Raw genomic sequence first — 21,552 nt, forward strand, 5'->3', positions numbered from 1 at the left:
ATGTAACCATGGTAACTATGTCGACCATTTGAAGTTTGAAGCCAAAGCTTAAGTGGACTCATGAATCACTGATTTAATGAAGAGATGTTTGTGTACAACAATTGTAACTTTTTGAAATTGTATTATCAAATTGTTTTGAACATATGAATGCAACATGTGTAATGGTCTTAAAACGAGAGCTTATGCATATTTAATTTTTTATAAATGAGTGTTTAATGTCATTTAATGGGAGTTAGGATCATCCCGCAATGCCGGGCGTGTGTGCGCGAATGTCTTCGCGGTGCCAGTTCTGTCGTGTGCTGTAGTGTGCGGCGCGTGTAACAAAAACAAGCTTTGGAAATTAAAAAAAATGTGTGTGAACAAAACGGATGCGTCTGCTGCTGCTTGCAACTTGTCTGACTGACAAATAAATGTGTTTCGATAAAGATGATTGCCGCACTTGATCTTCGCCATCTCCATGTTGTCCCCTGGCACCACAAAGCCGACCCCTGGCTTTGCCTCTTTCCCAAAGACAACACTGCCCCCTGCTGTACTATTGTATGACAGCCTGCGTCAAATGCATTTTGGACGTAATTTGTGGCAACGTAAAATGGCCACCAAGGCACTTCCGGTGGCTTCACTTCTCACGACAGCGAGTCAGTCGCATATTTGACCGTCCATTCATATGTAAGTCTATTGGGAAACCGAAAATAATATTTTAAGTAAATATGTGGGCTGGACCTTCATAATTGTTGTCCTGTGCAGTGACTTACAATGATCTTAAATTTGTAAATACTAGAGAGGAATTGAAGTTATAATATGTTTAAATTGACTATAATGCTGGCGGTATATTGTTCATTGAATTCAGGCTCAGTTGTCCCCCCACCCGCCTTTCTACTGTTCCACATTCCAGTGCAGTAGGTGGCGGTTAGACACCTTTATGTTGGTTTGCCAACAACCAAATAAACACGAGACAAAGAAGACTCACTTGGAGACTGGTGTGCACAAGGTGATTCATCAAGTGCCGTGTCCAGGTTCGGCAAGATGGCGGCCGTGAGCTCGGTGAGCACATGGGGAAAATCTTTGTCGTTTTGTAAGTCTTTCACATATTTTGGGATTACATAGGGTTTGAGGAAGGAATCTTAATTTTACTGACCAACAACAAACCTGAGCATGAGTAAGGCTTTTATTTTTAAAATAAATAAATAAATAACCATGCTTTTGGCATTTTAAAAATTGTATGGAAAGGCATTAAAAACTATGTATAAATGCAGGGTTGGGAGGGTTACTTTTAAAATGTAATACATTACAGTTACAAATTACCTGCTAAAAAATGTAGTTAGTAACGTAATCCAAGTACCATAATGTTACTGGATTACTTTTGGATTACTCCAATATTGATTATGCTCATGAAGACAAAATAAAAATATCACCACAATATATATTCTATACAATGTGCCCCTGCTATTTGCGGGTGATCGGGACCCGGGCATCCTACAAATAACAAAAATCCTTGTGTAATTAAAAAGCATGCAGGCTATTGATTGATTGATTGATTGATTGAATAATTGAAGGCCATATGCTGTTTTCGAACTGTCACTGGAAGCAACCACATTTTATCCCAGTCACAAGTTTAGCCGTGTATATGTTGCGTATGATGTTTAAATAGTGAATTGGTGGGATGAAGATTTGTTTGGAAGGTGTAACTCACATTATGGTTGTAGGCTAGCGGGCTAGCTAGCAAGAAGCTAAAGCGCGTAGCATGCCGCTGGACTCTAAGATCAAACTTTCGCTCCGAGTAAGTTCCAGTGGATACCGGTCGCCATTTCCTCCTCCCGTCCGTGAAGCTTTTTCAAACTGCCCGCGTGTGGAGGACACGTCGAGTCAGTTGGTTCGTTCCCACCTCTCCCACATGTAGCAACGGTCCCACTCGTGTGGGCTTGCACGCGCTCTCTCTCTCGCCCTCTCTCTCATTGTAGAAATTGTAATCCCTCGAAGTAATCCCCATTTTAATAAATGTACCTGTAATCTGATTACATGTATTTTCCTGTAATTTAAATGGAATAGTTTTAAAAAATTGCAATCTGATTACGTAACGGCGGTACATGTATTCCGTTACTCCCCAAGCCTGTATAAATGTTTGTAAAAAATGATTAGTATGGTCGGGTTTATTTTTCAAAAAATGACCCTGTATGAACCCGTACAACAATGCCTTTGACGTGATCACTGCCTATAAGGGAAGCCTCAACGACAGATCCCTCAACTTGACTGGCCATCGCAGCAAATTATTTGGATGAGTTTATCATCACATGTTTTTATTTGCAAAAGTAATAAACACCATTTTTTCATGATCAGATATTTTTATACTCTATATTTTCTTGTTGCATAATAAAACATTTCAAGTTTCACAACGTTCACTAATTGCATGTCATAACGACCAGTCATAGACTGGCAAGGAAATCATCTAGATCTTCATTGTCCAACTGCACGGCCGTTTTTCTGGAATCGGCAGAAGAGGACAGCGCGTCCTTGACGTCGTACGCTGCCGCGGGGCCAAACTGCAGGATTTCAGTTGGTAGTTCATGCTGATAACAAGTTTCACCAGCCAGCTTCAGTCCGTACCGCACCAGGAGTACGGAGTTGAGGGTGCGCAGTGACATTCCATCTCTCAACTTTGACTTGGCCACGCCCATTCGGCTGAAGAGCCGCGCCACCTCTGCATTTGAGTGTGGCAAGGAGAGGGCAGCGAGTGCAGCATTGCACAGTTCTTGAAATGGATTTGCGCCGGTCGAGTCCGTGTAGTTCTTGACTTGGCTCCAGAACTGGATTGTGGTTTCGGTCGAGCCCCACTTCACAAGATGGATGTTTCTCCATTGGGAAACTATTTTGACAATCGTTCCCGGCTCGTACCCAAGTAGCTCAGCTACTTGGATCATCTCAGCGGTGCCTTCGCGATGCTTGAGCAGGGTTTCCTCAACACTGAACAAGGCCATGTTTCGTAAGGCTTCAAGGTTGTCTGGAAGTCTGGATTGCAGCTCTTCGCTTAAAGCTACCATGAACTTGACGCACCGTCTCCGAATGTCTTCCTCTTCATCTGGCGCGAGACTGAGTTGGGACAGCGTGCTCTCGAAAAGGTACCCGAGGTACGGCGAGGGGCTGAGATGTCCTTCAATGGCGTCCTTCAGGATATCAATCGTCGCCGCGGGGTTGACGACTTTAGTGCAAATTGACGTTAAGAGGTGGACCAGGTTGTCCAAAAGCGTGACGGCATCCGTTTGCTCTCCCTCGAAAGAATTCACAGCAACCTGAACGTCGGAAAGGACGGATTTCAACAATGTCAGGTAGGCGTAGTTGCGCTTGTTCATATACGCGGCGTGAAGGACATCCGCCGAGTAGCAACGCTCGCTAGCCTTGGTCAACTCAAAGTGGACTTTCAGTTCTTCCCAATGGCTTACTATTCGGTTGACCACAGGTTCGATGGATAGCCAAAGCGTAGAAGACACTTTGGTCATCTGAAGGGGTTTCTGGCCACAATGAATGTTTGCGTACACCTCTTTGTACACATCCCTCCGTTTGGAAATGGAAAACCAGTTGAAGGTTTCCCTGATTAAGTACTCAACTTGCGTAGGGATGTTTTCTTTGGATGCTGCACTCACAGCTAATTGTAAAGAATGACAAACGCAGCCGATGAATACCAAATGGGCTGATGCGCATTCCTCCTTTAAAATTTGGTGCGCTGCAGCCATCACTGGCGCATTATCAGCACCGATTCCGTGCAGATTCTCTTTTTTAAGACGACACTCGTCAAGAAATTCTATTAGTGCCTTTGCGATTGACTTGGGCTCACACGCCTCAAATTCAATTATCCCGAGGAATGTGGACACAACGGTTCCTTTTTTGCTGCTGAAATACCGAATCACCACGCCCAAATATTTCAAGCCACGGACATCAGAGGACTCCTCCAAAAGGAGGCTAAACTTTTCATTCCCCACGTCTGATATGATCTTTTTCAGAAAGTAAGGAGCCAGCACGCCGTTGATTATTTCTGTGCACTTGTCGCGCTGCATTTGGAAGTTTGTTGCTGCCACAGAATCAGAAAAGGCAACTTTGCAAGCCATTGCTAAATGATCGCAGGCTCGTAGCGAACAATGCTCCGCAAAGGCCATCGCCATAATCGCCTCGGCGCCTTGACAGTCAACCGTTTTCTTAACCAACTGCGGTAACGGAAACACGCAATCGGCGCTGTTGTATGGTTTTGATCGAATGAGATGCTTCGCCGTGACAGAATGTTTTTTGATGTCGTAGACTTTTGCGAGCATATCTGATTTGCAGTATGCGCAGTACGCCCTACGGACATCCCCAATTACTGGCTTCAGCCACCCTTTAAATTCAGGTACTGACTCCCAATCCTTTCTGTACTTCTGGCTGTACAATTTGGGTGTAGACATGTTGGTTTACGCTCAAAATCAAGCCTTCGTGACCAACGCTTAAATGCTTGTTTGATGGCGGGAAAAATCAACTGACTACTCCAGGTAGCATAAATAAATGCTTTTCAACTAGCTCGCCTACGATACATAATTACGACATCCTGTTTTTGTAACATTTTTGTCAGTTTTTTTTTTCTAGTATAAAACACTGGCTCAAAAATAGATTGGGAAAGGCAGAAGGGAAAAATGGGAAGTGAGTTTGATTTCTGTACTTCAGCAGTTATGTTCTTTCAAATGCCCTTGACTCCACAATTGTGACGCATTTTTCTTTGATCCAACGTGCTGTTCTTCTTGCACAGGCGGCGGTGAGGAACTCGGTCGGCGCCAGCATTCGGTCATTTTAACTCGCACGTCTTCTTCCGTGTTGGTGGGCTTCATCTCAGGGCAAATCGTTTTCTGGCGGATTTTCCTTGTCCTAAGTCCCGCTGCGCCAGGCAGCAACTTCTTTTTGATGTCATGTCTGCAATTTAACATCTACTCTGTAAAGAAACACAGTTGGATTAAGAAGAATAGTAGTGCAAGTGTTAAACTATCCCTCTAGTGTTCAGTTGTATAATTGTATTTAAGTCTCAAGGGTTTCGTTCACTCTATTTAACCGTTGTTAATGTTCAAACTATGATGCCACAGTGGCATATACTAATATACTTTATTTGTATTTTTTTTTTTTAATTAACCTGTCAGTTTTAACACTCAGGCCTACTTTATTACTTGGAAAGTTGTATTTATTGATTGTACTTTACATAAAAGTATAATAACTACTTGTTTAAATCCTAAGTGTGTTTTGTGTGTCGTTAAACAGAAGGTCATGAGAGAAGCAACAGATCTCGGGATACAGTTAATAAAATTGTGTTGCATAATATACGATTGATAAGAGACACAATATGGACACGGTCGCACTGATTGCTTTTTCTATATCCATCTACACACACGCACACATAGGTTGTAATATATTACTGGTACCGACACCGGTGTCAATACCAGATGAGATCGGGCTGCTAGATTGTATTAGGGTCGCTTACAGATGACGTCACGCTACAGGACTGACTGGAAATTGTCCATTTACAATTGTTCAATAAAGTTATATGGGGGAGAAAAATGACGGTTGACGTCAAACCATTGGAAAGAAAATATTAAAGATGCCATTGAAAAAAAAAAAATGTATGGACTAAAATTGTAAACCTAAAGACCTAAACCTAAGAATATAAAAGCAGGATACTTTAAGATTGTATACATACATATATATTATATATATATATATATATATATACATACATACACATACACATACATATGCCAGGGGTCTTAAACCAAGAAATATTAAAAACACCAAAATGAGAACACAAAATTAAGGTCTTGATAGCCTTCTTATTTTTGGAAGTAGAGATAGAAGAAAAAAAATTGGTTTCGACTTTACATATTTACATTTATGAAAATAAAACTTAGCAAGATAAATTAAAAGATTCATCAAATAATATTATTTTTCAAATGAATTGTCATAGTTTAAAAATCCAAACAAAACATTCGGTAAGGAAAGCTCCAAATTACAAAAGATATTGTCCAAAATAAATTTGCAAATGTCTTGCCATAGCTTGCGAGCATATGTACATTTCCAAAACAGATGCACAAGCGTCTCTGATTGGGAGCCACAGAAGGAGCACTTCAGATTCATATCATAACCAAATCTAACAAAAAAAGGATTTCACAGGAAAACAACGATGAATAATTTTGAAAGACACTTCCTTTACCTTGTTCACTAAAAATAATTTATGAGGCAGGGTAATTTTTCCCCCCAACACAAATTCTTTACACGCAGTCCAATCACATCTGGTCCTGACACCGGAAAGTTGACACTGGCATTTATGCCAAACATCATTATTGTGCGACAGCAATTACGTAATTAATAGTGCGCCCGCGGACTGTTTCAAAACTATTATTCATTTGATTATGCATAATGCACTATATAAAATTCTAATAAAGTAATTACGGTAATGGAATGAGGGAATGATTTCGAACACAGCCAAAGATCTAAGCGAACTAGCTACCCTATCTTAAAAATAGCATCCCTCCCAGTGGCATCGCTAACAACAATGGGCACAAATATGCTATCGCTTGTTTAACTAATGGCACATAGAGAGCGTTAAAGTTTGAATTTTAAAATACTCACGCAAAAGACGTCCAGCTTTTTTTGCCCCAACGTGTAAATGTGTGTCCACATACATCCTCCGAGTGAAGACCATAGACAACTAGCCACCGGAGGCTTCTCCTGGAGCAGGTTGGAATGTTGCTGTGATACGCCAACGCATACGCCATGTTGCATGTGTCAAGGCTGCCCCGTAAACTCCCAGAAGTCAATGGACTGAATTTAATGAGGCAACAAAATACAAGTCCACAACGTTAATGCTGAATTTGCTGATTATAAACACTCACACACTTATGTATTTGGAGAACAGTTAGACCCAAAAACAACATGTGTATAACAAAGAGTCCCAACAAAGCAGACATTTTAAGTGATTTATTTCACCATGTGCAAATATCTCCAATGTCTTTGCATTACATTGTGCAAGGCTGCAAGCTTGTGCTGTTGTCAGATCGCCCAATGACGTTATCACTAGTAAAAGTATCCGTAGACACGAGGTTTATTTGTTTTTGAATGGTTGGTTGTTCAGCGGGTTATAAATTCAAAATGTTAACGCAAAACACACCTACTTCAACACTTAACACCACGTTCACAACCACTGAGATCTTTTCCACCTTTAACATTTATGATTGTAACATTTTAAATAGCATCTTAGTGACAATGTGAGTTGAAAAAGAACACATATTAGTTTTAATCATCACAAATGAGATATGCAGCCATCATTCATCAGTTATAGTCCTCCAAAAGTGACAAACACAGTGAAGAGATGGACGGTGTGTCATGATAACAAGTGTGCTAAGAAAAAGGCACTTTTTTTGTGATTGAATTTGGTAAATTAACATGTTGAATTAGCTTGTACTGAATTCAGTCGAAAACTTGAGTTAGCATTTCCATAAGGCTGATCGGGACCAGTAAATCTCAGTTCAGTCTTCACAGTCCCATTATGGTCAGCCTTGGAAAGAAACAAATAATGCAGTCAAACAACGAAGATAAAGAATAAAATGGCAATATCAAAATACTCAACATATTCAAAGAAACGTTTTGGCTCCCCTTTCAAATAAACTTGGTAGAAATTACTCTAACATGAGAAGTTTGAAAGCAGTTACTTGTAGTAGCTGTTGATAAAATGTACTAAGAGTAATATTATTCTTTACATTTATCAGTTTTGTCTCAAAACATGTGAGGTAGTTTAGCCACTTCCGTAGACGCCCACTGACTTGGAAGGCCACAAACTTACCATATTAGGGTACTAGGAAATATACAATGAGGAAAAACACGACGTTAAAGGCGACGAAGAGCCAAAAGTCGAACCAGTAAGAGTGTTCAGGCAAAGACACGGTGGTTTCTTTAGATTTTGCGAGGTCTTCATCTCTCTTGAGTGGTGCCAGGCCCATATTTATTTGCCTGTCGGGAAATGGTGCTTTCAAATGACAGTAAAAAGTCGGAATCTGTTGATTTAGACAGGGAGGATGGAATTCGCATTTTCCATGGTTCTATTTTGTACAACAACACCCCTCGTAAAACGGGTGCATTAGTATTGCTATATTTGCATTTTATATGCGGAAACGTCAAATGTACGCGAGTATGCGCAAGAGGAAAGCATTGGATTTCCTAGTTTCAAAGTCCTATGAACGCAACTCAAGCTCGAAACCGGAAGTGGACATTTCATTGAACTGCTCTTAATAAACAGCAGAAGGCGCAATAATTTCAGGTCAAACTAGTGCTGCCGAAACGCCTGCAGAACAGGAAGCAAGACAACAAAACAAAAGTAGTAGTCACACATGCAGCGGGAAAAAAATACACACAAAAGTCAAGTTGTTGTTTTTTTCAGTAGTTAAGTCTACAAACAATAAATGCTGCAATTAAATTTTGAGAAAATGTTGAAACAACTAGTGGAACGACTGTCTTACTAGTGAATATTTTCCCCACTACTAGTGCGACGTCTGACCTAAGTATGCAATTAATAAAATCGATTAAGCTGTTCACAGTATATTCGATATCCATTTTAAAGTCACTAGTGCATTAGTTTCACTAGTAAGACAATTCTGCACACTACCACTTTTGATCAACTAGTAAACATTCCTACCTTAAACTACAGTGCTGTATTAGGGCAGTAATCACGTGGCACCTTCTTATAAAGGATATTTGTACATGGGTTTAAATCTAGTTTACACATGTCATAGTATGCTATTGTCCTCACTGGAAATGCAGCCTTCATACTAGGACAACTACATGAGGCTATTGAGGCAAAACTGTGCACTAGGCAACTGACAAATGTGTGCTCCCAATATTAACATATGTTTACATCCAGCAATTCGCTAGTCGTACTGGTAGAGTGCAGATTTCAACTAGTGCAGTTTTGCCACATTAGGCTTTGCCTATAGTTGCAAGAGAGAGAAGTCCAAGTCGACAATAAATGCTCTTCCCACTCTCTACTGTACTGTAAAATTAACAGGTCAAAGTCAATTTGTTGAACGAAATGTTTTATTTATTTTAATTGCAAACAAGACCATTTACAGCGTTGAATAAATTGGTGCTGTTTTTCCGTGTTACAGGAAGGCAAACTGTGTGTGTATGCGTTGTGCGTGTGTAACAGGAACCCATCCCGGTGAGCAGGAAGCAAAACGTATGACGTCAGTTCGCTGAGTGGCGTCCAGTGCGTGTGTAAGCTTCGCTTGGGTGTGTGCGTGCGTGCCCGCGTTTACGCAGACGGGAATAATGCGCCAGAGGAAGTGCGCCCGATGTCCGTCTGCGCGTCCCGACTTCCTGCTCTGTGGTAAGCAAAGCAAAGAGCAGAGCAGTGGGTTCGTTTTCGCGCACAGCGGCATGGAGCCACAACACAAGACACACAGCTTGCTTTAACTTTGCGCGCATCTGGACCGACCGAAAGAAGAGGATCAACCGTGCCGTAAACAAGGGTAGGCGCGTGTTCTTTCCAATTCTGGTGTGTCAAAGCTAGAAAAAGAAAAAGGGGGGTAAAAAAAAAAACTTCTTTAAAAGTTGTTTTTAATCATATGGTGTATCACATTTGAAATGACGCCAATGCATTAAACGTGAGTAAATGTTGGGCAAAACCACATTTCCCTGTCTTTGAGGTATTCACAATTGTATATATATATATATATATATATATATATATATAAACGTCTAGTGGATGGAAAAAAAGTGAGAAATGCATAGCTGGTTTAAAAAGTTACTTGTAGGTTTTGGTTCGTCTGGACCTTGCAGTCTAATCAAATGAGTCACAACAAAAACAATCCGTATGTACAGTATACAGTAGTATACTTCCAAAGCAGCATTGACTCAATAGAATAATTAGGCTTTTTATTTGGTGAGTGTGTGTGCGTGCGCGTGTAGGAGGATCTTAATTATGCATCACGTGAGGCCTTGTAAACTTCCTGTGACTCAAAAGCTTGTAGGAGCTTTTGGCATTCAACTGGTGAACAGGACCTCTTTTATTCTGAAAAGCCTACAAATCAGAAGCAAAACCTCATACTGACATGAATCAATACAGAAATGCATTATATGCATGTGTGTGTGTGTTTCCTGGTGACAGGAAGTCCGACCTTCCTCAGAGGCACAGCTTTAAATCCGTGAAAAACGCCCCTGAATGACAGGAAGTGCTCGTTTTCAGGTCGCACACAAAGTTGCAGTTCCTCCGTCACTTGACACAGAAAGCAAACAGGAAAAAGCACGGGACGACAAATTAATGACGACTTGGTGGCAATACTGAACCACACCTCGCCTAGCGGCTACTTTGGTTGCTATGGGTGTTTCCGTTTTTATTGTGAGAAAGTCAAAGCTGCAAATTGGATGTGATTGTAATGGCGTAATTAAGGCTAATCTTGAATGGCTGTTGTAGTCAAGGAGCCGGGAGGTTTGTGCACTGACGAGAAAGGCGAGTAAACACAGACAAGTCAGCTAAACTAGCCAGTTTGACAAGGCCACAGGCCGTGTCCGGCTTTATCACCATGGAGACAAGTGCACATAGTATTCATACGAGCAATAACAGGATGTGAACATTTATTGTTTTTACAATTAGTATAAGAATGCATTGTATTTGTATTACTGTTTTACAGCAATCTCTAATTACTCTGCATTGTACAGAAAATACACTTGCTAGCAGTGAGGCAAATTTTTATTTGTAAGCACTCTAGCAAATGGATGGATGAGTTTTTTCACTATTGATCCATCATCCATGTGAGAATGTACTTGAGATATACCAATAGTTGTTTTTTTCATGACCAATATTGATTATTAGTAGTCACGGAGGCACATAGCAAATATTAGGAGCTGATATTAATTTACAGAAAATACTGACATAAAAAAGTATGAACTCTAACTCTTATCTTTGTTGAAATGCCTTTAAGCATATGTTTATTGAACGCTTCAGATTTACAGAATGTTAGGTTTTTTTTTTTATCTTAGACAGTATACATCTTTGTTGTAAAATTCTAACCAAAACTTCAAGGACTTCAACATGTGATAAAAAAAAAGTTAAAATCTAAAACTAGTAATGCAAATAGCACCCCATAATTTCCTACAATACATAAAGTTTTCCAAATTTCAAAACAACGGAAATGTAAAACTTGCACTTATCTTTGGTTTAATGAAAACGAAAACAAAATGTGCAGATAGTCCCCAGGGTCAGTAGCATCTTTTATAAAATTCACTGAAAATTTAAATAAATAGTTCCCGGAAGTTTTAAAAGGAACCCCGACCGCCATGACAAGTTTGATCTATATTATTTATGTGGTTGTTACTAACATAACAATGAGATCGATTTTTCAAATATCACTTACAGTTTAATACATTTTGTAAAAAAAAAATTGTTTTACGTACCCGCCATTGTTATTTACGTCGCACCGCATTCAGTGCGTAGTGACGTAGAATGGCGGCTGGCTCTCTGCCAAGCAATGTGAACGCCTATAAAGAAAGGTAAGCCTCCATTAAGTTCCTAAAGGGACGATCAAAACTTTTGAATGTGTCTGGCGAGTGATGAGAGCACGGCGGTGGGGGAGGGTGACTCTCGCGATCGCATGTTGTTTCTTTAGGAACGCTAAATGTATAAAAACTGGAAAAGATTTTTGAAAAATCAATCTCATAGTTATGTTAGTAACTAAATAATATAGAGCACACTTGTCATGGCAGTCAGCGTTCCTTTTAAATGTATCTCTTATTTGGCAGTCAGATTTAAAATAAATAAATATATTAAAAAAATATCCAATGTGGTTAGTCACACTAACAGCATATGAACGTAAACTATTATGTATCAGATAGTTCGTTTTGTGGTGTTACCAATGGTTGGTCCTCACAGATCGCCAGCATCATGGAGAGCTCAAGCACACTGTGGCAGTTCCTCCTGCAGCTGTTGCTTGACCAAAGTCACAAACATCTCATCTGCTGGACGTCGGACGACGGCGAGTTCAAGCTGCTCAAGTCGGAGGAGGTGGCCAAGCTGTGGGGCCTGCGAAAGAACAAGAACAACATGAACTACGACAAGCTGAGCCGGGCCCTGCGCTACTACTACGACAAAGTAAGCCATGTGTTTTTTGTGTGTGTGTGTAAGGATGTGAAAAGTTATAAATGCCAAACCCCTGCTACTTTTTCAGAATATCATCAAGAAGGTGATTGGGCAGAAGTTTGTGTACAAGTTTGTGTTGTTTCCCGACATTCTGAAGATGGATCCGGCTGCTGTGGAGGCCGGCAGGAGGACTGAAGACTGCAGAGGTATGGCGTCGGAGGCTGAGGACGAAGATGAGAGGCACCAGTACTTCCACGCCAGCTCCCTACGTCACACCCTAGAAAGGCCCCACTCAATCAAGACAGACTCTAGATACGATCGCCATGACGACAGCTCCACAGTCATCCGGTTCGTCACCAACCGCGGCCATTCCTCTCTCCCTCCCGTGACTGAAAACTCCCCGGCGCACTCTTCCTCGCCACAGGGTCCTGTGCGCACTGTGACTGATGATTCCGAACAGGGTGATGTGCCTTTAAACCTGTCATCGGGTCAAAGGGAACGAGAGCGTTCCAAATTCAGGAAACCCCAAAACCTGGAAATGTCATCCCCATCCCTTCTTGTAACGGGAAGTGATCTCGTCTCCATCGCCATGAAAAGTCCAGCCCTTCCCTCCGGGTCCTTGACCCCAGCTTTCCTTACTGCACAGGTACATAACGGTGTGGAACACATTTCTCAGCACAGGGACTGTGAAGCATGTGCTAGTAGGAAACTTGCAGTTGGGGAGGAAATGGGAGAGGGGAGGAGGTTTATAAGTGATGCCATATGTTCTAGAAAGTTTACTGGCAACAAAACCACACTTTTGATGGACTTACCGGTAACCAGGCACAGGCAGTGACGCCAAGACGTCACTATTGTAGCATGACTCGCCATTTTGTGTTTTGGCGAGAAAAAGGCGTTTTGCTAGTGAGCTCCTTTTTGGACAAAACAAGGCAAAAAAGTTGTAGCGTAATTACTTGCTCTGGAAATAAACATAGAAAGAATACAGAAAATTCCCTAGTCAGCGAGTCAAGTAGTTGAAAACAATGTTTATCAGTGTGCCATTGCTACATTCACAATTTACCAAACTTGGCGGGCTTCCTGTTTACGTTCTGTTTCGTCTTCTTCGGCTATCCTATTTTGGTATGAAAATCAGCCGTGCGCCAATCACTACGCCCTCTGCTGGTCTCACCAAGCAGTGCAAGCAATGACAGCCTTACTAATACTACATAATAACCGTCTGTACTTGATGCCAAAGTAAACAGGAGGTTTCCATCTTGACATATTTACCCTCTTGGCTTTGCTTTTGTGTGTCTTTGTAGACGCCATCTGGTCTACTGCTCACCCCCAATCCGCTGCTGTCCAACATCCACTTCTGGTCCAATTTAAGTCCAGTGGGACCTCCAAGCCCGGCCCAGCTGCAGAGCCACGCCACCTTCCAGGTTACATGCACACCGACACGTTGATTTGGATCAACAAAGATATATATTTACTCGCTATTGTCTCCTTATGCAGTTTCCAACCTTGCTGAATGGAGCCATTCCATTGCCTTGGCACAATGTGGACATTCCTTCTCCTTTGCTGATCTCCTCCCACAAGTCCTGTTAATGGACACCATGGGCCAACCTGGGCTAATAAGCCAGCCTTATATGAAATATGGAACTCTTAAACTTTCCTTTTATATTTTAATGGGGGGAAAGGGCAGACAATCAATTGTATTTTACATGTCACGGAAGAATTTTGAGGAAACTGGAAAGGTCAGCAATTTGTGTTAAAAATGGTGAATTGTTTTTCCTGCACCAATTCCTTTTTTAAACAATGAACATTACATGCTTATCTTCAGGGTGCTCAAAGATGTATATTAAAAAAAAAAAAAAAAAAAAGCTATTGCGTGATGATAATCATTTTTGTTTTATTTCGAATGAACCACCTTTAAAGGTAAAGGTGGTTTCGTCTGTTGTGCCTTCTATGATTCCATCTATTTGCCATGATGTACAAATGCTTATTAACAGTTTTTTTCTTAAATGATTATTTTATAGAAAATAAAGTGTGTTTTCTCAGTGTGTCTTCTTACCTGTATGCGCATACTGACGAGCTGACATAATTTTGTTTAAATCAATGTCATTTGATTTTTTAAAGACCTCTAGTGTTCAATAAGCGCATACATTTTGACTTAAGACCTTTTTTTTTTTGGGTCGAAATGTTGTAATGATGTTGTAATGTATGTCATACAATACAGAGAGCTGCCAAAAATATTAGGAACACCACTCTGTTGCAATGCAATCCAGACAGAACAAACACAGACTTGTTATATGAAACAGATTCAATTTACTTTGCGATGGTTATGAGAAATAAATAATTCCAGTAGAAAGAGTCACACACAGCAACTGTTCACAGGCAGCTCTCAGTGTGGTTTCACGAACACAGCAGGCCTTGCATGCAGCAGGCGCACATTGTTGCTGTACACACACACACACACACACGCGCACTCTCTTGGACGTGTTCACATGAAAGTCAGGACATTCGCACGTTTTTGAAAAGTTGTACATTGATAAACTAAGCCGCGGTAGAAATATCCTGTCATGCACGTTACTGCGATTCATTTCAAAAAATATACGGACACCATCAAAGTTTGCAGTTAATAGTGACAGTATCTTTTCTTCTTCTTTTTTTTTTTCCTTAAATACAAGTTCATGGTGATGACCATTAACATAATGTCCCCTTGCTCCCAAAGTGAACATAACACTTAAACATTATTTGTGTCATGACTCATGGCTATAATACGACATCAGATTTACAACGTATTTGTAGAAAAAATAGGTTTACTTCGCCATGATAACAATCTCATACATTTTTATCTACCTGTTAAAAGACAAATACAGTGTGCTTACAGGATTAGGACACCATTAGCTGCAAACAACAAGTTGTAGTAGTCGTTACTGCACTTTTCATGTACTCGGTTCAGTATGTAAAACTTTTACAGACAACTCACACCTTCTCAATACATTCCCGGGGCCATTGCATCTTTTACACTCTGCTACTGGGAGTCTATGAATTGGTCACTTCTCGATCAATATCTCCTGTATTTGCTGGATGATGTACTGCGGGAATGCAAAGCACACTTCAGAGTGCGTGCCGAGAATTGAGGAGCCTGTCAGTACGCACGTTGACTCAAAATGTGACTTCGACACAAATGTCCATTAACTACAACATTGGATTGGGGTGTGGAGAAGCCCCGCTGCACCACGCCCTCTTATGCCACGGCCCGCTGTAGACTGGAGGTTCACGTGAGAGTTCAAAGGTCACAGACGTGGAGAGCACATCTTAATACTGTTGGGTAAACTCGGCCAATGCCAGCCAATATATGTATACAAAAAGTGCAGGTTAAACAAAACTACTGCACTGAGTGTGAGAAAAGGAAACCAAAAATCCTGAAGCCACTTTGCCCTCTTCCAAGCGTCCTGCATGTTTGTCAAACAATACTGTGCTTTGACAAAGGAGTATTGGGGCCACACTGAAAAGAAAATGAATATGACAAGAAGAAAAAAAAAGACATACATGTATGAGAAGAAAAGAAAATCAAGTCTTCATTATGTGAGAAAAGAGCCAGAATTTTAAGTAAAGTTGAAAGGTCAACTTTTGAGTATAAAGTCATAACATTATGAGGAAATATAATGGACTGGTACAAGAAAGTAGTAACATTTGTTTTTGTTATTTGACAACAATGAAGTCAAAATGTTTTCAGAAGAAAAAAAAAAAATCACCATTCTGAGAGAATTAAGCCATAATATTACTACAAAATATAGTTCATCTTTCAAGGATAAAGTTGCAACATTAAAGAAAAAAGGTGGAATGTTATAAGAATAAAATCCTATTACAAAATAAAGTCACTTTTGATCTGTTAAATCGCAAAATTATAAGGGAAACAAACGTCTTACATTTTTATAGACAATAAAGTAGTAATGAAATGAGAATAAAGCTATAACATTAAGAGAATAAAAGTTACAATTATACAAAAATAAAGTTGTAATATTTTTAGAAAAAAAATTGAATTTTAAGAATAAAGTTGCAACATCAAGTGGAAAGCTGGAATTTTGCTAGAATAGACAAAAAAGTTGGAATGTTACAATAATAAAGTCATCGTATTTTGCCCAAAATATATTAACTATACCTGAATTAATATTTGTGCTGCAGTTTTCAAATCCACTCGGTTTTTTTCTTCAAAATAAGTTATTGTCATAACATTGTAGCTCTTTTCTTACAACCTTAAGATATTTTTTTTTCTTTTTCAGTGTGGCCTTAATGCTCCAAATTTTGATCCCAAATGTTCAAATTTGATCCGTCTCAACCACTAAAAAAATGATCCTCCCACCAATTTCCCAAATTAAGACCTTGACATGTTGTATAGTTGGTCAATAAAAAAAATGAAATAAATAATAAACACGTTTATATTGAAATAAACGAAACAAGTGGTCTCCAACAACTTGAATCACAGCTTGAACGCGGAATTTGAAACAAAATAAATCAGGAGTTGAGAAAGAAAAACAGCAATCTTTACCGACTGTTCAACTGTGCACGGAGGATCGGCTTCACGTCACACACACACACACACGTACACACACTCACTCACACATAAACAGGGTGTGTTAAATACATACAGTAGTACTTTAGCAGCAAACAACTCCTACCTCTCATATCTGGAAATAAATAAACACACCAATTGAACAGTTAACCATACTCAAAAGGAGCGTGTGCATGTGAATGTGAGTGCGTGTGGGTAAAAGAGAAAAAAAAGGGAGGGGGGGGGGGTGTTGTCACGGTTTCATGCGAGAGAGGCTGGTCAGGTAGAGGGTGATGATGAAGGTATCCTTCCTCTTGACGCAACTCTAGAAGAGCATGCTCTGCCTCCGGTTGATCTTGCCGTTGCCTGGAAGCGAGGGAAGGATTCAAAACAAATCCCAAAGTGACAGACATTTCCTCCAACAAATCAGCAACGCAAATAAAGTCACCTGACTCCGGGTACGAGGAGTTCCTGTAGCCGGGGTCTCTCTGCAGCTGCACTTCCTTCAATGTGAATATGGACACACCTGAAACGGAGCGGCTCGTCAGTCTCAACAACGTTTTTGTGTTCCCGCAGCTGCAAGCAAGTTCAATCCAGTTAAACGTGGGGCCAACTTTACAATGTTCTAACACTTTCCCGTGGCGCTATTGAGCTGTGTGCCAACATCGACACGAAGCAAGGAGATGCAAAGTCAGAAAACCAGGAAGGAAATGCAAGCAAGATTTCACAGAATTTTAAATTATTACCCGCCCCTCGCACAATGGTTTGCACTGATGGACAAAAATCATTCAAATCGGTCGAGCAATAAACACGTTCTGACTTCAATTTCAATATCAAAATGCCTTTGATAGGAACGTCCCTCCCAACATGGCTGCCATTGTAGGCGCATCAATTAACCGACTAAAACCACATCACTGTTTTGTTGGTTCCGCTCTCGTGATTGCGATATATTACCACAAGTCATTCGGTAAATCTGTTATTTTTTAATAAAGTTAATATATTTTTAGATTTGAGACTATTTACAAATATAAAGTCCTACTTATTTTTTTAGGACTTCTGCAATTTTAAAAAAAAATTGCCAATTACGGCCTTTTTAGATTGATGGATTCAATGCCTTTTAAGACAAAGGATCGACAGGAACTTTGTTCAAAATAGGGGTTGACTGTTCTTCAGATGTGTGTGTGCTCACTCTCATGCAACGTGTGTACTCTTATCCCAAGATGCCTGAAGTAGGAATGTTTCATCGCGTCCTCAGCTGAGATCCTCTTCTTGGATTCGTACTGTGAAGCAGACCAACATGTGTTTTACGGCGACGCTTTTTTTTAGCAACTCCATTTAAAGGGGGAAGTCAACCCCCAATGATTCATTTTTTTTAGACAATAATATGTTCTATTCTAGTCTAAATATGGTTTTCTGGTTAATATTGTGTTAGTAGAATATGAGTTAAGCAGCAAAATCCAGCCATTTTTATCCATCTCAGGGGGCGGCCATTTTGCCACTTGCTGTCGAGTAAAATGACATCACAGTTGCTGAGGTCTTGGGTAACAACCAATCACAGCTCATCTTCAGAAAACAGGTGAGCTCTGATTGATTGTTGCGTGCCCTGAGCAACTGTGATGTCATCTTCAGTCGACAGCAAGTGGCAAAATGGCCGCCTCCTGATATTGATCAAAACAACTAGATTTTTGCTTTATAACTCATATTCCACAAATGTAATATTATTCAGAATGTGATGTTTAGACTAGTGAGGTCACATATAACGTATTATTGTCAAGAAATGTTTAAGGTTGACTTCTTCTCATTTTGAATTTGTAATTGTGGTGTGTGTGTGTTTGGGAAGTTAAGACTCACTCTGAGGAAAGCCAGCAGCAGCTCGATCCCTTCGCCATCCAGCCTGAAAGAGACAAAAGAAACACGGACAACAACGGGTTAATGGCCGTCTGCAGCAAAGGTTGATGGGAAGTCGCAGACTCGCTGGAGGAAGGAAGCGGACAGCTGCCTTCACAATGTTCCACAGGATTTCCTGTCTTGCCACACATGCATGCACGTGCACAAAGATAGCCCATTATTACTCAAGGTCTGTATTTGCTGTTGGAGTTGCCATTTGTTGTTAAATGCGGGCGTGTGTGTATTTAAAAATATAATGTACATGTGGAGATTTTATTTAATTTTTTAAAGCAGAACTAGCCATACCATAAACAGGTTAAAGTGGAGAAAATATCTTTCACTTGACAGAAAGACACAATTGAGTACCTGGGAGCGTGGTTGATGAACGGCTGAGGTTTATATTTCGGGAAGTTGTAAGATTTGAACTCTTCGATGGAGGATATTCCTGGCCAGTTTTCCTCCGTCGGCGTGCCTGCAATCACACGAGCGCAGATGGGTCAGCACAGGCGAGCAAGTGTGTCTTTAACGGGTCCCCCTTGGCCAACGGGCTCACCGAGTAACCTGAAGATGAGGTGGAGCTCGTCCTCCACCGTGGAGCCGGGGAAAAGTGGCCGACCCGCAGCCATCTCGTAAAATATACAGCCGACGCCCCTGGAAAGCAACAATCGAAGATTTGAATGGGAAGGCAAAGTGAGATGATTTATTTTATTTAAATAAAGGTTTTTACCACATGTCGATCTGTGTTGAATACTCCGAGGACCCCAGCAGAACGTCAGGAGGTCGGTACCAAAGGGTCACTACTTCATTGGAGTATGTTTTAGTCGGGACTGACTTGGCCCTTGCCAGACCTGGTGATCACATGAAATTAAATTTGGATCATGAAAAGTAGCTGCAACAAAATGTGCTTTTTTTTTCTTTTTCTTTTTAGGTCTATGAATTTATGTGACAACTATTCCCACAGAGGTTCCACTTCCTTTTGCTTCTCTATAGAGTGGCCTCTGCCACCAAGAAATCTTTCCTTTAATGATAAACATTTCAGATTATAGTGCAACGAGGTGTTTAGGACTAGGAAACTACAATGGAATAATGGATTGACTTTCTTTCTGACATTTTCAAGATGGAAAACATTTATTTTGCAATAACATCAAAATGTGTTTCTGAAAAAAAAATGGTAAAAATGGATGAGTTCTATTACACAAGAACAATCATTTAAAATCTACTGTAATGCTAGATTGTGAATCATTTTTGGATTCATCCAGTCTTTATTTTAGTTTTATAGTATTCTCCAATATCATAAAGGTCATAAAGCATCATAAAATCACGCCACTCTGCTGTTTTAGCAAATTTTAATTAGTATATTGTATGTATCTTATATTATGGTGAAAAGACCAAATAATCATAAATGCAAAATGAAGCCTGATATATGGATGAGAATGGTGAAACGTAAAGTGATGGACATTTGATGAAAATAATTAAAAGTACATGTGAGGTGCAGACATTATTGTTGTCCTCTTGGACTTTTTTTTGTGTGTAATTGAATTATCACCCATAAAGAGAAACCGTGTGAAATGTTGGCACTCCTCTCACCAAAATCAGCCAGCTTGAGCTCTCCCTTTTCGTTGATGAGGAGGTTCTGTGGCTTCAGGTCCCTGTGGAGAACTTTCCTCTTGTGGCAATACGACAGCCCACGCAAAATCTGGAACAAGAACACCTGCAGTAAAAAAGAGATTTCACGTCATTAGCCATTTGTCTTCTGTGCTCAGAAAAGAGGAGCTGGAAGAATTTTGATGGGAATGAAAGCACAAGGGCAAAACTGTATCCGAACCTTCACATTGTGCATGCTCATTATGTTTCCGCAGTCATCCATGTACTGCTTCAGATCCTTATCCTACAGAAGGCACAAGCATGGCGTTGTGTTATATGACTTCTTTTTAATTCCCCCCAGTGAACAAGGCCGAGTTCACTTCACTTACCAGGTACTCGAACACGAGCGTGAGGCTCTTGTCGGTGTGGACGATGTCGTGCAGCGTCACAATGTTGGCGTGTTTCAAGTCCTTCAGTAACGATACTACACAAATGAACACTTCTATTAAACCAGCCTGACAGTTATGAACACGGAACTTCATTGCAATTGGACTTTTCAGTCCAGATGATATTCACTTTATTTAAGATTTAAGTAGCAGGTCAAATTCAGATTACAGACCATATTCTTCATCAGTCGTTTCTCTTGTAGTAAAAAAAAAAAAAAAAGGACTAACCTTCTCTAATGGCTGTACATGGCGCCCCCTCCTCATGCTCCAACCGGATCTCTTTCAGGGCCACCAGGTTGTCCGTCAGCTTGCTGCGTCCTTTGAAAACGGTTGCGTACGTTCCCTGCAAGGGAATGAAGAGTTGGCGAGCGCATTCGGTTCTACAGAAAGTTTACTTCAATAGTTCCAAAAAATGCTCTTGAAGTTGTAGCTTTCCTCACCTCTCCCAGTTTGTCTAGCTTAATGTAGGTCTCCAACTTCCCAAAACCAATCTCCGACTAAGAAAAGATCACAGACAGACAATTACAATTATACAGTTATTGTATTTCACTTATTTATTAATAAATCGAAGGATTACAGGGCAAACATTCTTGATCGTTATCAAGAATCCTCTTATATTTGTTGAATTCATTTGTTCACCCACCCCCCAAAAAAAAGGTTAGTTAAAACGTATATATTATTAGTTTTAATTAAACTTATTAAACATTTCAGTTCAATGAGTGTTCAATTATAAAATAATAGACAAAGATAAAAATACTGATAAAATAATTAAAATGCATTATTTTGTATTAATTAGACAATAAAAAAGTATGTTAATAAATTATTTATTAATTTAATTGTTTTTAAAATTATTTATTATTTAAAATTGTTCATGTCCAATGGATTTATTAGAAATAATAGTAAAATAAACAGCAAAACTTTATATTGCAGTCAGAAATAAGGGGGGGGGGGGTTGGAAAATTAACAATTTT

At 40.1% G+C, this 21,552-nt stretch overlaps 3 protein-coding genes and 2 long non-coding RNA genes across 9 annotated transcripts in view; 1 reads left to right on the plus strand and 4 right to left on the minus strand.

The window, feature by feature from the left end:
• Positions 1 to 2,296: 2,296 nt before the first annotated feature.
• On the minus strand, positions 2,297 to 6,742 carry LOC147160070 (uncharacterized). Of its 2 annotated transcripts, none has more exons than XM_086059703.1 (2): positions 6,631 to 6,742; positions 2,297 to 4,940 (listed from the first exon to the last, which is right to left on the minus strand). In XM_086059703.1, exon 2 carries the CDS (start codon positions 4,425 to 4,427, stop codon positions 2,421 to 2,423), a length of 2,007 nt encoding a protein of 668 aa, XP_085915829.1. In that variant the 5' UTR covers positions 4,428 to 4,940; positions 6,631 to 6,742; the 3' UTR covers positions 2,297 to 2,420. The 2 variants fall into 2 exon arrangements, with proteins under 2 accessions (XP_085915829.1, XP_085915828.1); XM_086059702.1 differs by having other exon boundaries at positions 2,297 to 4,945; positions 6,631 to 6,694.
• A 221-nt stretch (positions 6,743 to 6,963) lies between these two features.
• Positions 6,964 to 8,025, minus strand: LOC147160071 (uncharacterized). The gene is made up of 2 exons (XR_015090567.1): positions 7,841 to 8,025; positions 6,964 to 7,555 (listed from the first exon to the last, which is right to left on the minus strand). It is a non-coding gene; the product is annotated as an uncharacterized LOC147160071 (long non-coding RNA).
• Positions 8,026 to 9,142: 1,117 nt separating this feature from the next.
• On the minus strand, positions 9,143 to 13,964 carry LOC147160072 (uncharacterized). Of its 3 annotated transcripts, none has more exons than XR_015090444.1 (3): positions 12,940 to 13,964; positions 11,902 to 12,836; positions 9,143 to 9,558 (listed from the first exon to the last, which is right to left on the minus strand). It is a non-coding gene; the product is annotated as an uncharacterized LOC147160072 (long non-coding RNA). The 3 variants fall into 3 exon arrangements; XR_015090443.1 differs by lacking the exon at positions 9,143 to 9,558 and adding an exon at positions 9,914 to 10,267; XR_015090442.1 differs by lacking the exon at positions 9,143 to 9,558 and having other exon boundaries at positions 9,914 to 12,836.
• On the plus strand, positions 9,271 to 14,163 carry elk3 (ETS transcription factor ELK3). Its single transcript, XM_086058462.1, has 5 exons — positions 9,271 to 9,521; positions 11,921 to 12,139; positions 12,216 to 12,773; positions 13,426 to 13,545; positions 13,619 to 14,163. Exons 2-5 carry the CDS (start codon positions 11,933 to 11,935, stop codon positions 13,709 to 13,711), a joined length of 978 nt encoding a protein of 325 aa, XP_085914588.1. The 5' UTR covers positions 9,271 to 9,521; positions 11,921 to 11,932; the 3' UTR covers positions 13,712 to 14,163.
• Positions 14,164 to 15,516: 1,353 nt separating this feature from the next.
• cdk17 (cyclin dependent kinase 17) overlaps positions 15,517 to 21,552 on the minus strand; it is a 29,225-nt gene continuing 23,189 nt past the window's right edge. For both annotated transcript variants that reach the window (XM_086058461.1, XM_086058460.1), the window contains 12 exons: positions 21,022 to 21,078; positions 20,810 to 20,924; positions 20,525 to 20,619; positions 20,377 to 20,439; positions 20,139 to 20,262; positions 19,279 to 19,399; positions 19,105 to 19,202; positions 18,918 to 19,023; positions 18,516 to 18,558; positions 17,854 to 17,944; positions 17,113 to 17,190; positions 15,517 to 17,030 (listed from right to left, as the gene is read on the minus strand). In XM_086058461.1, the coding sequence (XP_085914587.1) occupies positions 16,990 to 17,030; positions 17,113 to 17,190; positions 17,854 to 17,944; positions 18,516 to 18,558; positions 18,918 to 19,023; positions 19,105 to 19,202; positions 19,279 to 19,399; positions 20,139 to 20,262; positions 20,377 to 20,439; positions 20,525 to 20,619; positions 20,810 to 20,924; positions 21,022 to 21,078 (1,032 nt within the window). In that variant the 3' untranslated portion in view covers positions 15,517 to 16,989. The remainder of the gene's footprint in view (positions 17,031 to 17,112; positions 17,191 to 17,853; positions 17,945 to 18,515; positions 18,559 to 18,917; positions 19,024 to 19,104; positions 19,203 to 19,278; positions 19,400 to 20,138; positions 20,263 to 20,376; positions 20,440 to 20,524; positions 20,620 to 20,809; positions 20,925 to 21,021; positions 21,079 to 21,552) is intronic.

The sequence above is a fragment of the Leptonotus elevatus genome, chromosome 17 (genome assembly GCF_054856555.1).
Source record: "Leptonotus elevatus isolate MCC_2025b chromosome 17, RoL_Lele_1.0, whole genome shotgun sequence".
Lineage (NCBI taxonomy): Eukaryota > Metazoa > Chordata > Actinopteri > Syngnathiformes > Syngnathidae > Leptonotus > Leptonotus elevatus.

Coding starts and splice junctions, on each gene's coding strand:
- LOC147160070 (XM_086059703.1), bottom strand. CDS start 4,427: ATGTCTACACCCAAATTGTACAGCCAGAAGTACAGAAAGGATTGGGAG.
- elk3 (XM_086058462.1), top strand. CDS start 11,933: ATGGAGAGCTCAAGCACACTGTGGCAGTTCCTCCTGCAGCTGTTGCTT. Junction 12,140..12,215: donor TGCGCTACTACTACGACAAA/GTAAGCCATGTG, acceptor CTACTTTTTCAG/AATATCATCAAGAAGGTGAT. Junction 13,546..13,618: donor AGAGCCACGCCACCTTCCAG/GTTACATGCACA, acceptor CTCCTTATGCAG/TTTCCAACCTTGCTGAATGG.